Here is a 19,067-nt window from a genome sequence, read left to right as displayed (position 1 = left end):
TGATTTGAAATCTTTTATGACATTAGTAGAAGAGGGGTAGATTGATCAGATTTGGGAACAGTATTCATAGGACAGGAATCCATATTAATTTCTCGCATGCATCTTTTGACCTATCCAAAAAAAGGCCGGAAGGGATCTGTGATTCCTTCTTTTTCCCCCTTTTTTTTTGAGCAATATCTGGTGAACCTCTCCCTATTATACACAGTGGAATGCCAACTGAAGGAGCCAAATTCCAATCTGAAATTCCATGCAACATCCCATACTATCTCCTTCTCTTCCATCTTCCTTAAGAAATTCACATGAATCCGATGAATTGCTTTGCGAAACACTTCTTCTTGAATCTAATCATCCATAAGTTGCAGCGAAAAATCCTACCTTGAACCCAATATTACAAGAAAAACAGAATGAAAACTTGCTACACCTCCATGCTATCAAGTCATGAGTGCGTTGCCAGTGGAACGACCTCAGCCAGAGGCGTCGGAAGGGGAGTCGGCAGCGGCGACGTGCGGCAGACGGGGCACGTCGGATGCAACCGCAGCCACGGGTCGACGCACTTGGCATGAAACAGGTGCCGGCAGTCCGGCAGATCTCGCAGCACGTCGGAATCCTTGTAGTCCGCCAGGCATATGGAGCAGCATGAACTCGTCGTCCCCTCGTCGCGGAGCTTGGTCTCGGAGTAAAGCACTTTGGGGAAGTTCATCAGGGTGGCCTCGTCGATCCCGGCCTCCACGTCGGCCACCGCGGACGTCGCACCGTTGTCAGGCGGCGCTGGTCTCAGTGTGTTGGCTCGGTTGCAGTAGTAGGATGACAGAGTGATGGTGGTGATGAGAAGGAGGATGCCAACAGAAACTCCGGCACCGTATCTGAACTCTCCGGTGTGGTCAGAGCTGAAGTGCCCACCGCCGGAGCTTCGGTCCAAGCCATCGCCGGAGGTGTCTGTCGAGCTCATCGGGTTTGGTAAGGGCTGGAAGAAGTTGGACATACGTTAGAGAAAGGGGAGAGTGATTGGGGGAAGGTGGAGATTGGGGTTGGGTAGCTCTGGCATTGGCCCTGGTTATTCTATAGTTTTGAGGGGAGTTGGTATCTAAGGCTTCGAACAAAGGGAGGAATGAAGATGTCAACGGTACTGACAGAAGGGGGAAGGGAATGAGTGAGGATTTGAGCTCGGAGAAGGTGAAATTTGACGGAGTCTGGTGGAATACATAGAGCAAGATAATTTTTCAGGGTTTACGAGGTCAATGCTTCTCTCATTGTCCGTGTATAAGTATAAGGTTCGGTTGAACTGTCTCGATCTGTCACATTTCAATCACGCAAGCATTTGACGGTACGCTTCAATTTCTTTAATAAGCGTAGCTGTATCTTTCTCCATTCGAATCACTGAGCAAGCATATCTCTGCTAGGAAGATGAAACCAGCAAAAACCAAACTATCAAATGAAGCAGAAACTAACAATTTAAATAGAAAATCTTTCTAAAAGGAAAAAACTACAGGGCATTAGTGGAAATTTAATGATCAATGAGACGAGAAGTACAGAAGGTCTGCAACAACAACAACAACTGTAACAACCCAGGATCTCACCCAAAATAGCTAGCCGGAAGTTATTATTTAGGTTCCTTAATCCTGTATAAGTACCCAAGATCTATCTAACGAATAACCGATATGGGACTAAACACACGCCCGCACGGGTCCTCACATACTCCTCCCGTTCAAGTCGTGACGTCCTCGTCAGGCTAAGAGTTTAAATCCATTCGAATCTAATCACAAACACCATGATCAGCTCGTGGTCAGCTCCAATAAATCCGTGCTGCAGTGTCCCCTAATCCACAGGTTATGGGCCGGGTCCGCTCTGATACCATTTGTAACAACCTAGGATCTCACTCAAAATGGCTAGCCGGAAGTTATTATTTGGGTTCCTTGATCCTGTATAAGTACCCAAGATCTACCCAGCGAATAACCGATGTGGGACTAAACACACGCCCGCACGGATCCTCACATACTCCCTCCGTTTAAGTCCTGACGTCCTCGTCAAGCTAAGGGTTCAAATCTATTCAAATCTAATCACAAACACCATGATTGGCCCATGGTCAGTCCCAATGGATCCGTGCTGCAGTGTTCTTTAGTCCACATAGGTTATGGGCCAGGTCTGCCCTAATACCATTTATAACAACCTAGGACCTCGCCCAAAATGGCTAGCCGGAAGTTATTATTTGGGTTCCTTGATCCTGTATAAGTACCCAAGATCTACCCAGCAAATAACTGATGTAGGACTAAACACACGCCCGCACGGATCCTCACATACTCCCTCTGTTTAAGCCCTGACGTCCTCGTCAAGCTAAGGGTTCAAATCTATTCAAATCTAATCACAAACACCATGATTGGCCCATGGTCAGTCCCAATGGATCCGTGCTGCAGTGTTCTTTAGTCACATAGGTTATGGGCCAGGTCTGCCCTAATACCATTTATAACAACCCAGGACTTCACCCAAAATGGCTAGCCGGAAGTTATTATTTGGGTTCCTTGATCATGTATAAGTATCCAAGATCTACCCAGCAAATAACTGATGTGGGACTGAACACACGCCCGCATGGATCCTCACAACAACAAAGAAAAATCAAAAGACATAAGAAAATCTCTACAAAAAAATGCACCAACAAGCTTCCGATTACAAAGTTAATAAACATGCTCTTAAAAAGAAAAATCCCAAAAATTTTCGGAAGCATTGAACACCTTGTAGATTAATTGAATGAAGAAAAAGAAGCTTTTGTATTGAACTTTAATTAAAGAAGGATCTTGCATGAATATAGAAAAACAAAATCCCACCTCTTTCTTCTATTTCATTGCGTTCTTTCTAATATTGTGTATGCAACCACTTCAACATATATGCCTTGTTAGTAAGGGCCAATACCTATTAGGATGGTGTGGGCCACTCCACATGTGACTAACCCAAAATGCTTTGTAAGCCCAACAAACTCACTCTAATATTGTGTACCCAACTTCAACATACATGCCTTGTTAGTAAGGCCCAATACCTATTAGTATGGTGTGGGCCACTCCACATGTGACTAACCCAAAATGCTTTGTAAGCCCAACAAACTCATCCTCTAAACCATGAGGATGACTCTGATTGCTTAGTGCATCCCACGCCAAAATGCCAATGCTCACTAAGCTCCTACACCCACCAAGTCTTTACAAAGTTGTTGATTCTTCTTTGTAAAGGGCTTGGTCATCAAATCAATGGAATGCAGTCTTTCGGGATCTTCACAATTTTCATTCCTTACTTTTCCAAGATATCTCAGATCCAATGGTAGCGAATGGGCAATATGCTTGGTTCCAACATTATAGGATGCATTCTTACTAAGATGAATAGCACTTTGGCTTAACTATCACAATGGATCACATACTTATCTTGCCCCAAGTCCTTGCTTCAGTAATGGCGATATAGTTCATTTCAGTGGTGGACCATCAAGTGTCTATATTATTGGCTATGTCCAAATCTATGTAACCTACCAAGAGTGATCATTGTACTAGTAAAGCATATACATAAATTGGATGTGCCTTTCAAATATCTCATTACCTACTAGTCGTTGCCCAATGCTCTTTACCCAATTTTGGAAGGAATCTACTTGCGACACCAACCGCATTGCTATATTCAGTCTTGTACAAATCATGGCATAGATCAAGCTCCCTATGATGGAGGAATAGGAAATATTCTTCATCTCAATTTGTTTCATCTTATTTGTAGGACTTTGCTTTAAACTCAACTTGAAATAGCCTACAAGTGGTGTTCAAACTGGTTTAGTATTTTTCATATTGAACTTATCATGCACCCTGTTCAATATACTCTGTGATAGCCACAACTTTTTTGCTTTCCTATTATATGCTTGATTCCATGCCCAAGATTTTTCTTACCAGCCCCAAACCCTACATGTCAAAGGATTTGCTTAAATCTTTCTTCAACTTGCCAATTTTTCCAACATCCTTGCCAACCAGAAGCATGTCATCAACACAAAGTAAAAGGATGATGAAAAAGCCACTATCTCTAAACTTCTTGGCATAAACAACATGATCAATATTTTTCCTCTTGTACCCATAGCTCACCATAAAAGTATCAAACTTTTTATACCACTGGCGAGGAGCTTATTTCAAGCCATACAAGCTCTTCTTAATTTTGCAAACCAAGTGTTCTTTGCTCTTGATAGTAAAGCCTTGAGGTTGCTCTATATAGGATTTCCTTCTCCAAATTACCATGAAGGAAAGTAGTTTTGATATCTAGTTGCTCCAACTCTAGGTCAAAGCTTGCAACAAGATCTAGAATAATATAGATAAAGGATATCCTGACAATTAGAGACAAAATCTCATCAAAATCAACTTTTTTTTGTTGCTCAAATCCTTTTATGACAAGCCGAGCCTTATACTTGACTTGATTTTCACCATCATTTTTCAACTGAAACATCCACTTGTTTTTCAAAGCCTTTCAACCCTTTAGTAGCTCCACTAAATCGTATGTATAATTCTTGTAGAAAGAATCAATCTCTTCTTGCATAGCCTATTGCCACTTATCCCTTTATTCATGAACCCATACTTTTTGGAAAGTTTTCGGTTCTTCTGTATCACTAAGCATCACATACTCACTATAAGAGTACTTCTTTGATGGTTGATGTAGCCTTATAGACCTTCTTAGTTTTAGCATTAGTGGTGATTATTCTTGGGGAGGTTGCTTTTCTTACTCGGCACCAATTTCAAGAGGAGGATTTTTATCAATTAATTGAACTTTGTCTTTTTGGATATCTCCTCTTTCATCATGAATCATAGGAGGAGAAATAAAACTTCAATCAATAAGTTCACCTCCACTGGCTTGTGGTTTCTTCACTTTTTCAAAATTTTCAATGCTTTGGTTTTCAAAAAAAATAATATCTCAACTTCTAATCAACTTCTTCGCTTTTGGATCCTAAAATCTATAACCAAACACTATTCACTCCTATAGTCCAAGAAAATGCATGGCCTTAACATGTCATCAAGCTTGGTTCTTTGGTCTTTTGGTGTATGAACAAATGCTTTGCACTCAAACACCCTCAAGTGCTTGAAAGAGGTATCTTTTCCCATCCACACCATTTTTAGGTAATCCCCATTGAATGGTTTTGAAGGAAATCGATTAATCAAGTAGCAAGCGGTGCGCATAGCCTCTCCCAAAAAGATCTTAACAACTTGGCATGTGACAACATACATCAAATCCTCTCACAAATATGCAATTCATCCCCTCCGCCGCACTATTATATTGAGGAGTATTAGATTCCATCTTTTCACACTGAATACCATGGCCATTGCAATATTCTTCAAATGGATCTCTATATTCTCCACCGTTGTTGGTATAGATGCGCTTCTTAGGCTTTCCGATTTTCTAGTTTTTTTTTTCAACTTTAGCATGAAAGTGCTTGAAGATACCAAGAACTTCATCTTTGTGCTTCATAGTATAAGTCCACACCTTTCTAAAAAGCATCATCTACAAAAGTCACAAACTATGTAGCATCACCCATAGATTTTACTCTCATGGGTCTATAAACATTGGAATAAATCAATTCCAATAAATCATGCTATCTAGTAGAAGTGTGTGTAAAGAAAACTCCTTATTGCTTACCAAGAATACAATGAGAACATCGATTCAAAGGTATACCTTTGACATTCGAAATGAGTGCTTTCTTTGCAAAAACTCCATTGTAGCTTCTTTCTCTACGACATTGATTTGGTTCTTGCACACTTTAGCTTGTATTCGGTAATATGTACATCACTTCCTCTCCCTTGTTATAAAGAGAGCATCCTTGATAAGCTTCCAACACCCATTAACGAATCAATTTTCAAAGCCTTCATCATCTAATTCTTCGGTGGAGATCAAGTTCAAATGAAGGTGTTAAATGCGCCACACATGTTTGAGTATAAACTTGTTACCCAAGCTAATCTCAAGACAAACATCACCTATTCCCACAATTTTTGTGATGCCACTGCTGCTCATCTTTTCACAAAGTCAAAATCACCTACCTTGTAGGGAGAGAAGAGATCCAACCATGCTTTAGCATGACAAGAAGCACCACATCAATGACCCAATCTAAGTCTTGGTTTGTTTTCATCACAAGCGGATAAAATAATCAACTCTTCATCAGAAGAAGTTATTGTGGTGTCCTTATCCTCTTGTTTGCCTTCACTTTCATTTTTTTTTTCTTCTTCTTAAGAAATTTGCAATTATTCTTCATATGGCCGAGCTTACCACAACTATGACAATGTATGCCTTTTCTAGACTTGGATCTTCCTTTAGATTTTTCTAGGTTGTAAAAATTCTGACTTCTACTCCTCCCTCTATTATCCGAGATAAGAATTTGTGGTTGCAAAGAATCCACATGCTTTCTTCTAGTCTCATTCTCAAGCAAACTAGCTTTAATCATGCTCATTGTCAATATTTCATTTGGTTCTGAGTTAGTGAGAGTTACCACTAAAGTATCATAACTATCTGGAAGCAAATTTAGAAGTCGTAATGCTTGGAACTCATCTTCCAACACCATGTTCATGGTTGGAAGTTGATTCACCAAACTTGGCAACTCATTCTAGCGATCTACCATTGATGTGCCCTCCTTGTACTTCAAATTTCAAGCTTTTTAAACACATAAATCTTATTGTACTTTTTTCAAAGTACACTAGCCGATGTGTCATTCTCCACATGGTGGTAAACATTGTCATCCATGCCAAATGAAGCCAACATATTGTCAATTCAAGAGTTTCCACTTATCGATCATATCATTAGGCTTGGCATTGTCATCCTCCAAGGGAGCATGCATCTCCTAATAAGAAAGTAAGTCTAATATCTTGCCCTTCCATGTTCTCCAATCGTCACCATCTAAACTCACCATTCTAATTATATTAATCTTAATAGCTTACTTAGAAATTTTATCAAACATCCTGCAGGCACCAACCATAGTTCTGATACGACTTATTAGGAAGGTGCCCTCTCCTCTCCTAAGCAAGCTATAGATAATATTCACAATCATAATATACAATGACAACCAACAACTCAATGGAAGTAGCAAAACTAAGCAACTAAGAGAGTAAAAGCACCAACAATTTACATGGAAAATCGTTCAAGAAAGAGAAAAACCTTGGGCACCAAGCAGGATTCCACTAATCAATAAGATGAAGAGTACAAAAGGTCTACAATAACAAAATTTTTTTAAGGACACAAAAAAATGCACGAACAAGCTTCCAACTTACAAAATTAGTAGACACACCCTCAAAGAGAGAAATCCTAACTTTTTTGAAGCATTAAACAACCTTGTAGATAAAATGAATAAAGAAAAACAATCTGTTGTGCCTTAAACTTCAATCCAAGAAGAACCATGAGACCCTTATTGTGTGTATAGAACCAAAACCTTGCCCCTTTCCTATTCTTCTTTGCGCTCTTTCTCATATTATGTAGGCTACCACTTAAAAAACATGTTTCTTGTTAGTAAGGTCCAACACCTATTAGTCTGGTGTGGGCTACTCCACATGGGGATAGCCTAAAGTACTAGTAGTAAACCCAACAATCTCTAGTTAGCTCTTTGATATGCCTAACATGTTCTAGTAAAGAAATGTCAATCTTGTTTATGTTGCTTGCTGGTTAGAAAAAAAATGAAGTAGAGCATTGCATGGCAAAATTGATGCTAATTCATAGAAGCAATAGGAATTACAACACATCAGCTATGTGACTTTTTGAATTACATATCCGAGTTACTAAAGCATTCTGGTTCATGGCATTTTATTTGTTTGACTAAACCATACAAATCTTCCTAGATTAAGCATCATTTAGGCCATATTATCTATAGTAGCCTCCTTTGGTCATTTACAGACTCTTGCATTGACAATTTTTTATTTTGTTGTGGGGTGCAGGGGATGAAAGAATTTAGAATTTATTCTTCATGATAATCCATCACCAAAAGTTTGCATCATTATTTTCAAGATCGCATACATGTCATTGACTTTTAAAGGCATCAATGGGTCTGTTTGGTGGAGTGGGTGGGAGGAATAAGATGTTACACAATAGGAGACAAGGTAGGAACTCACCTATGCTTGGGCTATCTCCCTTTTCAACCGGGTTTCAAGCACTACTCTTTATCAATGAATATTTTAGCAGAAGAAAATGCATTATATTATTTCTCCATTTTTTATTTATGGATCATATTTCTTTCAATGCACACATCTTAGTAGAATATGCTAGAAAAGAAAGAGGAGATGGAGAGTCAAAAGCTAGAAAAAAATTTAAGAGAAGAGCCCTGGAAGCATGGAAAAAAATTTGGAATAAATCTTGTATGAGTCCTTTACTCAAGTCCCTCCTTTATATTACATAATTGATAATAGTTTCTTGCTTGAAAGTCATTTGACCAGAATTAATCATACTGCTACTATGATGATTTCATTCCATCTCTATCTATGTCATTTCGAGATATGAAAGATGGATTTTAAGAGTATGAATTTGTTTGACCTAACAATCATCTGAAAAAAAATCCTAGATACATTTGAGCCATATGAGATGAAGAGTTTGAAAGTTTCATCAAGTTATTAAGAAGATGACTTTTCCTAACATGGCTAGTAAAAATAATATAAAAAGCTAAAATTTTGTAAGAGGTAGATCTCGACTTCGACATCTACTTTATGTTTAGCTACTCTATCTACTTCTTCCTGATTGGAAGATATATCCAGTTAAAGTCTTTTCTAAAATGGATATTAATGCATTGATTGGTCTATTTTGGAGTCCAAATAATAATATTTGTCTTTGATTGCTCGATATATCTCACTGTAAAGAGAAGACGCCATGTCAAAGAGCTCAAAAAATTACTTGATTGCAAAAACGGGACACCTCAATTGGATATTATACTGGCAAGTTATGGTCCTGAAAGTTTGGTATATGATTGAACTTTCCAATATAGCAGATCTCGCTCCTGGACCTTATCCATTCCTCTTTATAGTGACCTAAGTAGTCCACATTGAGTTTGGCAATCCTTTTGAATTAGATGGCAATGTTTTGAGTGCTTGTAGGGAAAAATTTGAAGTTAAAACTTCTAAAAGTAGGATAAAAAGGTGCAAAGAGAAAAGAATATACAAGAGTGGAACTAGGTGATATGTCTCTATTTGAGCTTGAAGTTCATCATCTTTTGCTCCATTTAATTGCATGGACTGAGGTATAGCTGGTTTGGCCCTTTGGACTATGGCCTTCTTTAGTTATAGTAGATTCAATTTCAGCTGGCCAAACCAAGAAGGCCTCTAGAGGAATTGTGCAAAATGAAGTAGCAAAGGAGTCATTTTCAACTTTGGAGTCAAGAAGGGATTCACCATTAATATGGCTAGGATGGTGGTTGCCTTATTAGAACAAATCTTAATTATCTAGGCATCCCACCAAATCATAAAGTCCTCGATCACGACAAATTTAGGAGTGAATGGAATAAAGGGCTATGCAAAGCATGATCGGCTATAGAAGTTGGCCAAGGAGATCGAGTCTGGATTAAAGAATAAGATGGTAAGGGAGTAGCGATATGGACAAGGGATTACCTAAACATGGTTGAACTAACGAGTAAAGAAGCTTGGGAGTAGTGTTCATTCGAACACTTGTTATTGTCAGAACACAAATGATGGACCCTATGTGAAGATCCCTCAGGACAAGGAAGTGCATCTATAAAGACCCTCCTCGGCCACTTTAGGAGGCATATCAACTTTTAGGAAAAGTTGCCAAGAGGGTTTTGGAGCACAAGAAAAAGAAAAAATAGAAAGAATTTGTCTGGTATGCCGAACCGTCATAAAATTTCTTAAAGCATCCAAGAAGCAAAGAAAGGGATGATCCAAGCAAGTAAGGTGGAAACCGACTGGGTGAGTCTCGAAAGCATTTGTCAGTGGTGGCTGAATCTCAAGCATGTATGCAGATAGCCAAAGATGGAAGATTCATAAGGAACCTTGTTTGCCATGGAGTCTCTCCACACCATCAAAGAGGATGGATATGTTAGAGAACTTGTTGGCACAAATCTAATAGCAAGGATAGATGGATGCATGGGCATGCCATTAGCATCAGATCAGCTAGAAAGAGAGTAAGGATAGAGTGTAGAATAGGTCTAAATACCTTGATCTTCAAGGACTTTCACCACCATCACACCATCATTTGAAGAAGATGATTTTGGATAGAGATAAAGGTATATCACTGGGCTACAGTTGTGGAGATTTTAAGTTATAACTACTCCTAAGGTAGACACTATTGGTAGATTATACATTAATTTGGATTCTCGAAGGATCTATACAAAGTATAACTTACACTTATTTATACTAAAGATAATAACTGTCCACTCTAGTAGTCGTCACCGTGTCTGGCCTCCATTCTTGATGGTTCCAATAACCATACCACTTGTCCTCTTACTATGCATGTTTATTGGCACAGTTTCTCTACACCAACTATCAAACTGATAATTATATCTTTTTTTGGCTTTAGCCTGCAGACATCTTACATTGCTCGTCTCTCTTTACTTCAGCCTATAATATGGCCTTATGCACATTCGAAAATATCTTAGAGATTGATTTAGTCACCTCGGTTTAATCTTTCCATTTAACTTCATTCATTTTGTAAATGTGATTGATCTATCCACTCATCAGCCATCATTGCTAAATTCTACCTCTTTGGTCTATACCACCATAGATGAGATTTATCTTGGCCGAATCTTATCCAGCTCAGCAAGGATTACATGATTTCATCTACCTTAACTTTATCTAATCTTGTCCATGTGGTGCTTACCTACGACCTCCGGTTAAGTTGTTAAGATGGGATGTAAACAGACCTCAGCAACTCCAACCTCTAAAGCAAACTTTCCTAAAATAGGTTAAAATTATAAGGGCCAAAGCAATAGGCCAAACCTTAGTCAAAGCAATGTCCAGTCAAAGATGTGCTTTCCTAAGCTTGACCGACCAGGAACAGAGATGATAATTATAAACCCACACTAAAATGAAGGCATGTATTCTTGTTTGGTCATGGGCCCAATCCACCAAATGAACATCTTTATATGAGTAGTATAACTAGCCTTCTTTCCTAAATATATCCCAAAGTCATCATCAGAAATATCGATGGTGTTAACACTGAACACCTCACTAGTCTGCTTGAGATTAAGGAGAATCCCTATATCTAAAAGGTTGGGGCTTTAGATACAATGGTTTAGATGTAAAGTGTTGTTTGAAGGAGATCAAAAGCAAAAGGCTACAAGAAGAAGGGATCAGTTCGCTATAGCTGGCAACTTAAAGAAGGATAAGATGTCAAAGAGTCTATTCTCCTCCTAAACAATAGCCTTTTGGTAGGAAACACGATCACAATGATCCCAAAGCCTGGATTTGGTTTGCCAAGACTGATGAGGGCTGCGATTTTTTTTCCAAATCAAAGCCATAAAATAGGTCTCTGATATACTACGGCGATAAGGAAAGATAGGAAAATTGCTTCAGGGTTACCTTAATAACAAAAAGACCAAACATGAGGAGTCGGAAAGATTAGGGATAAGTAGCTGAAGAGAGATCGACTCAAGGACACTAGATTATTCAAGTTGGTCTTACCTCTGGTTAGACTGCTTTGCTAGAGATTCGACCATAGAGCTATCTAGATTCATCTTGATCTGAGAGATAGATCTTGGAATGGGTACTAGGTCGCAGGAAGAAAGGTTGGAAGAAGCAGACGACTTTAGGAGCTAGAGTTTACAAGAGAAGATGAAAAAGAGGAAAATGATAAGCTATTTTTTTCAAAGCCAAATGCACCTTATCGAGGCATCGAATAAGGATCCTAATCAATTACAGAATTTCAAAGATGACAGGATCATGCATGCCATTCAAGGCAAACTTTATGATGTGGTCATGTGGTACACTAGGACAAATTTCGATGATTGAAGAAATGTGCTAGGTGTTGCCCAGCTATGCAGCCCGAGAAGGGAGTGAATTGGGCTTTTGAAAATTTTAAGAAATAACTATAGTGGAATAAAAATTTAATGTGTGTAATGTGCAGTTGGAAACATAAGCTATAAGTAGGTAAATATCCAAGAGTATAAACACATAAATTAAACACCACAAGCACATAAACGTTTATAGTGGTTTGGTGCCAATCCTGCACCTACGTGCACTTTCCAAAACACCCTTTTTGAGAATATTTACTACAATCTCTCTAAGATTACAGCTGTTTTGACCAGGCTCATGACCAACCTAATTGATTTTTTTTAGAAATCAACCAAACTACTACCAAGTCTTTTCTAAGGCTTAATACAATCCAATTCACGGTATGGATAGACTTTTCTTCCAAGTTTCAATCTCTGAAATTTGTTACAATAGAGGACAAGAAAATATAATAAAAAATAACAAGGAATTGATTAGCTCTTGAAAGCTGTTGGTTGGCCATGAATGGACTTAAATGCTCTGCACCAACTCTCTTTCTATAGTAGAAGATGTAATCTTTAAGCTCTTACTAAATGCACTTGAATATCTCTGGTTTTTCTGTCTCTCATTCCTTTCCTCTTTCCACTTAATGATCTCCTTCTCTTATTGTCTTTCCTCGGTGTTCCCATGTATTTATATCTTCAAAAAGTTTTTGGAAGATGTTTTGAGTTGTTAGACAGGCTGAAAGAGCTATTAGGAGGCGAAAACAATCATTCTAATTTACAAAAAAACTAGCTATTATATTGTCAATGCAGATGGGTCGACTTGACTTCTTCAGGGGTTAACTCGTGATCTTTAGAAATTGACTGCTAACCTTTAAGGGTCGACTCATGATAGCTCTTATTTTTGCCGCACTTTGTCTTTTGCCTATGGCCATTGTGGGATCGACTCTTCTATTCTTTGAGGTCAACTCATCCATGACTAAGGGTCAACTCGTAATTTTCCAAGGTCGACTCGCTAACATTGCTGATTTTGGCTACTTTATGTCTTCTATATGTGGCCATTATGAGGTCGACTCATTAGCTTCTGGAGTTGACTCTTGTTCAATAGGAGTCGGCTAATGATCTTCATGGGTCGACTCATAAAAGTATAGATTTTTACTTTTCTGCCATTCTTCCAAGATTGTTCTAGGGTTGTTGTCTAATCCAAGGGTTGACTCGTGAAAGCATATTAGTCCATGTTAATGTGTCGAGATCGACTCGTATTTTTTTGTGGTTGACTCTTGAAACTGCCCAACATTGCAGTCTTATATTTTTTTGTGGACATTCAGGGGTCGGCTCGTAGTGTTATTAGGGTCGAATCCTCTTAGTTTAGAGCTTCATAACTTGAGTTTCATTCTTCCACATTAGGAGCTTTGGATTGGTATATTTTTGGCTTCTTGTGAGCATTCTAGTACATTCCAAATAGATAGTTAGTAAATATTTTACTCAAACATTTTGTATCATCAGAATAAAACATTTTAAATCAACAATGTCCCCCTTTTTGATGATGACAAAACCTTTAAGTACCAAAAGAAAATAGTATTGGTGAAAATAACATCCTTTTTGATACTAAGTAGATTTATGGAATTTCACTATTACTCTAATTGAATCATACAAAAAAAATAGTGCTTGAATCATTAGAAATAGTGAATTCTCTTTTAAAATTCTCTTACTACATAATTCTCCTCCTTTGTAAAGGGTTTACTACCACAATATAGCAATTATTATTCCTCCCCTTTATAAATTCTCCTTTACTACCTTGTTTACTACCGAAACTTGATCTTTTCTCCCCTTTTGTCATGATCAAAAGAGATGATGATGGAAGATAGGAAATTGAAAGTAAGCAACATGCAAAGAGCCATATTCACAAAACTGATAATTTCAATGCATTGCATTTTCTACTGATTAAAATAGATAAAGTCACATATATGTCCAAAAGTACATGAGGATAAACATAGGAGCACAAGAGCATAAAAACAACACAAGAACATAATACATAAAGACAAGATGTAATGTCAACACAATACATAAAGACGATACATAGCGGCAATACATAACTCCATAGTAACATCATTATGCAAAGAGGCATAAACAAAAAGGATAATCGCATTGTATTATATTTTAGAAAGTACATATAATAAGATGTAATTCTGAGATCCCTAGGAATTTGTACAAAATAAGAAGATGAAAACCCCTAGGTGACTAATCCGAAGATAAAGATGAAGATGAGATCGTAAATAGTGGAGTGCCTCGATCTATGAGCTGATAGTCTAGAGGGACCAGGCTGAGTGGATGAGTGATGATAGGGTCGACTGGTGCTCATCTCCTAAGTGAAGATGTCAATCGCCTCAATGAGAGTAGAAGCAAATGAAGTAATAGACTCGGTCGGTTGCCTCGACTCGTCCCGAACGTCCTTAAGCATTGCATGGACCTCTGCACTAATCTTTTGTGGCTTAAAAATAAAGTGCTCGATGTCCTTCTAGACAAAGCTCTATAGAGTCCTCGTCTCCCTCTCCATGTCCCTAATTCTCTTGATTTGACCGGTCACCAAGAAGCAGATGTTCGAGATATCATGCCTCAACTCAGCTACTATTTAGGTTAGTAAGATACATGAGGCTCCAACCTCTGATCATAGGCAATGAAATATGGGTGACTCAAGAGCTCTCTGCTCCTCCTGACCAACAGCTCCAGATGCAATCAGTCCAACAATCACTCACTCAACTATGGACCTCATCTGCTCCTCATCTAATCTAACGGTGTGAGTCATGCTGCTCTTTAAATATGGAGGCTAAAAGTCAAATGATGTCATGAAGTCCTTAGCTCCATGCTCCATAGAAACTTCGGCTCTACTGAAGGCATCTCCATGGGGGCATGTGACTCGGTATCCTTAGCAAGTTCATTAAGTCTAACTTTGGCTGGTAGCGCTCATCTCCTATAGGCTCATCATGCTTGCCACCTCACCATGACACACCCAATGACCGTCAACCTTATTGTATCCCATTCAATGTAGTGACGCGGTCATTGTAGGTGTTGGTGTGCAATAGTGCTCTCAAGATTTCTTCTTCCAGCTCAACATCAATGTTTCCTAAATACTAAGATCAAGATCATGTCGTAAGGTATAGATCATGAGTATATAAAACATCACCACAATGTTTCTCTTGGGGAAGAATATCCTGCTGATTATGTGGTGAAGAGGCCTCATCTCCACATATAATTGACTGGCACTTTCTTTCTCCAGCTCACCAACATATTCATGTCCCAAAATGTGTTGGAGTCTAATCCTATGCTCACCCAAATGGTTTTGCAGAAGATCCATACGTCGGCATTCAAAGAAGCCTCCCCAAACTCGGCACATCAAAGAAGAATTTAGTCTCCTTAACTGTGGACTCCAAGTTTCCTACCCCAAACTTTATATATCCATAAAATTCTCTAACTAGATTGGGGTAAGTAGGGATATCCAAAGCACAAACAAACTTCCAAACCATCTTCTTCAACTTCCTCCTGATAGAGAAATCCTCTCGGTCCAAGAAATCAAAGTTCACCTTTCTCTTAGTGGTAACAATTCTAGTAGAGAGGGAAACCTTACTAGGAGTTGGTTGAGGATGAGAGAAAACTGACTCATCAGTTGGGGGAGGAATGCATTCTAACCTCGCTTTTTGTTCGCCATTCTGATGGAACAAGGATTTCTGTTCGCTTCATTCGTTAGGCAAGTTTCTTCCGTGGATCCATAGAGAACCAAATCAACCCAAAGAAGAGAAAATCTAGGGCCCTGGAATGGGTGATTTTGGAAGAGAGGATAGGAGAAAGTTTTGACCAAAAAGAAGAAGAATTGAAATAAAATAGAACCCGAGACTGCTTGGATATAAAATCTGTCCCTCAACACGGGGTCGACTAGAACTAATCTTTGAGTCGACTCCTAAGTGAGTGGTCAACTTGCCTATTTTACATGTCAACTCCTCCACAGCCTGTACAACTTTGAGTTGACGATCCCATTCATCTTCAAAGTCGACTCGAAACTTCCCCTTACACCAAGGGGTCGACTCTCCAAAACTAGTAGTTGACTCCTCACACTAAGAGTTGGCTGTTCAAAAAGAAGGAGATAATACAAAGAAGTATATTCTTTTTGAGTCAAAAATAGGAAGGAAATCGGATTGATCAATCAGAAAATTAATGAAGAAATAAAGGCTTAGAGGAGTGATTTTTAATTGAAAGAATCACAAACCTCTAGCTCACCCCTAATCTTGCTAAATTTGTTTTCACTAAGGGATTTAGTTAAGATGTCAGCTAATTACTTAATCAGTGCTAACAAAATCAAGCATTGCATCATTGTTTTGAATATGATTTCTTATAAAATGATGTCTTATCTCAGTGTGTTCAGTTCTTGAATGTTATATAGGATTTTTAGTTAAATTTATTGCACTAGTATTATCATACCTTATAGAAATTTTGTTAATTTTGATGCCATAGTTATCAAGTTGTTGCTTAATCCATAAAATTTGAGCACAATAACTTTTTGCTACAATATATTCGACTTCGGCCGTAGACAAAGCTACTAAATTTTGTTTCTTGCTAACTAAAAAATTAAGTTAAACTTCAAAAATATTGGCAGTTTTACTAGTATTTTTTCTATCATTTTTTATAACCAGCAAAATCTGTATCTAAACATCCAATTGGATTTAATTGATGATTGTCTTGAGTACCATAAACCTAAATTTTGTGTGACATTTAGATATCTTAATATTCTTTTAATAGCAGTTAAATGTGATTCTTTAGGATTAGCTTGAACTCTAACAAATATATAAACACTAAATATGATATCAGGTCTTCTAACAGTAACATACAATAATGAACCTATCATTGCCTCTATAAAGCTTTAAATCTATCCCGTTATCAAGCTTATCTTTGTTTAGCTTACATGAGGGGCTTATAGGGGTGCCAATGTGCTTGGCCTTCTGCATGCCAAATTTCTTCAACATCTCTGTTGTATACTTTCTTTAGATGATGGAGATCTCTTTCTTGGTTTGCTTAATTTCAAGTCCAAATATATATATATATATATATATATATATATATATATTCAAGTCCAAATATATATATATATATATATATATATATATATATATATATATATATATATATATATATATATATATATATATGAGTTCGCCTATCATGCTCATCTTGAACTCTCCTTATATGAGCTTAGCAAAGTCTTGACATAAAACTTCATTAGTGGCACCAAAAATGATATTGTCAACATATATTTGAATAATTAATAAGTCGTTATCTTTTCTTTTTATGAAAAGAGTTGTATCTATATTTTCTCTTGTAAACTTATTATCTAACAAAATTTGCTTAGTCTTTTATATTAAGCTCTAGGCGTAAGCTTCAAGCATACAAATCTTTGTTCAATTTGAAAACATAATTTGGAAATTTATGATTTTCTAAATTAGGCGGTTGTTCTACATATACTTTTTCAGCTATATAACCATTTAGAAAATCACTCTTAAACATTCAAAATTTGAAGATCCATATATCCAAACCAGCAAAAGCAAGCAATAATCCAATAGTTTCTAACCTAGCAACAAGAGCAAAGGTTTTATCAAAATCAATACCTTCTTCTTAATTGTATCCTTGAGCAACTAATCTAGTTTTGTTTATTATTACATTGCCATTTTTATCTAGTTTATTTCTACATACCCATTTTGTTTCAATTACAGGATAATCTTTGGGTCTACTTACAAGTGTTCAAACATTATTCATTTCAAATTGATTTAAGCCCTCTTGTATAGAATTTATCCAATTATGATCTTGTTCAGCTTCTTGTATGGTTTTAGGTTCAATTTGAGATACAAAAGCTTAGTAATTACACGTCCCTAAGAGATGATCTAGTCCCAACACCATGCGATGGATCACCAATAATTAAACCTTTGGGTTGACTATGAACATACCTACATTTTTGGGCAGATCATCATTAACTTGATCTTCAATTTGAGGGTTTTGCCTATGTTCATCTTCTTCATCCTCAAGTTCATCATCCTTGCTTCCATCTTCAGCTTATGTGTCCCTAAGGGTGAGTTCTTCCATTTTTTCCAAAAACCTGCATCATCACACACTTCTATCTATGATGGAAGATTGTTAGTTTCATCAAAAAAAATTATATGGATTCTGTTGCGGGATTTTCACCCCGGCAACAGCCTTAGCCCAAACCGAGCCGAGCAGAAAGAGACCGCGTCCCCCACGAGGTATTGTCCGCTTTGGGCGCTCCGGTCCGCGCGTCCAGCGCTGACGGAGGGAGACGTTTCCGGCCCGCGCGTCCAGCGCTGACGGGGGATTGCCCTCACGGTTTTGTCCCACAAAAGGGCCCTCGTGAGGAAAAGGCTTCGCCCTCCTCATTATAAGGCACGGAACCTTTCCGCTCTAGCCGATGTGGGACTAAATTCAAGGCCCCTCCCCCCCCACAACATAGCCCCCCAGCGGGAAGGTTCCGGCCAGGTTTTACCCCAGCGGGCCCCCACAGTCCTGGAGGGTAGTCAATGGAGAGAGGAGGCTGGCCCTCCTTCTAGCGCCATCTGTTGCGGGATTTTCACCCCGGCAACAGCCTTAGCCCCAACCGAGCCGAGCAGAAAGAGACCGCGTCCCCCACGAGGTATTGTCCGCTTTGGGCGCTCCGGTCCGCGCGTCCAGCGCTGACGGAGGGAGACGTTTCCGGCCCGTGCGTCCAGCGCTGACGGGGAGATTGCCCTCACGGTTTTGTCCCACAAAAGGGCCCTCGTGAGGAAAAGGCTTCGCCCTCCTCATTATAAGGCACGGAACCTTTCCGCTCTAGCCGATGTGGGACTAAATTCAAGACTACAGAACCACCGTCCGACTCTGGGGAGAAGTCGGGGTCGGCCTTCACTTTCGCCGGCGCCCGAAACCTCATCGAGACGGTACTGCTGGAGAAGGACCGCAGGCAGGTTCGGAAGATGAGGGTCCCTGACGTTGGGGCTGCCAGCTGCGTCTGTCTCATGTCGGTGAGTGTTCTTTTGGTCGCTTTCATCATTTATAGGCTCTGTTGATCCCCGCCTGACGCCCTCGTTTTTCTTATCTCTTAGCTCGCCCAGTACATGATCCGCCTGGAGGA

At 38.8% G+C, this 19,067-nt stretch overlaps 1 protein-coding gene across 1 annotated transcript; it reads right to left on the bottom strand.

The window, feature by feature from the left end:
- LOC103715724 (RING-H2 finger protein ATL70-like) lies at positions 1 to 1,188 on the bottom strand. Its single transcript, XM_008803459.3, has one exon. The coding sequence runs from the start codon at positions 980 to 982 to the stop codon at positions 437 to 439; it is 546 nt and encodes a 181-aa protein (XP_008801681.2). The 5' UTR covers positions 983 to 1,188; the 3' UTR covers positions 1 to 436.
- Positions 1,189 to 19,067: the final 17,879 nt, after the last annotated feature.

The sequence above is a fragment of the Phoenix dactylifera genome, chromosome 16, assembly GCF_009389715.1.
Source record: "Phoenix dactylifera cultivar Barhee BC4 chromosome 16, palm_55x_up_171113_PBpolish2nd_filt_p, whole genome shotgun sequence".
Taxonomy (NCBI): Eukaryota; Viridiplantae; Streptophyta; class Magnoliopsida; order Arecales; family Arecaceae; genus Phoenix; species Phoenix dactylifera.
The sequence above is the reverse complement of the archived record's forward strand: the minus strand, read 5'-3'. Positions and strand labels throughout refer to the sequence as shown.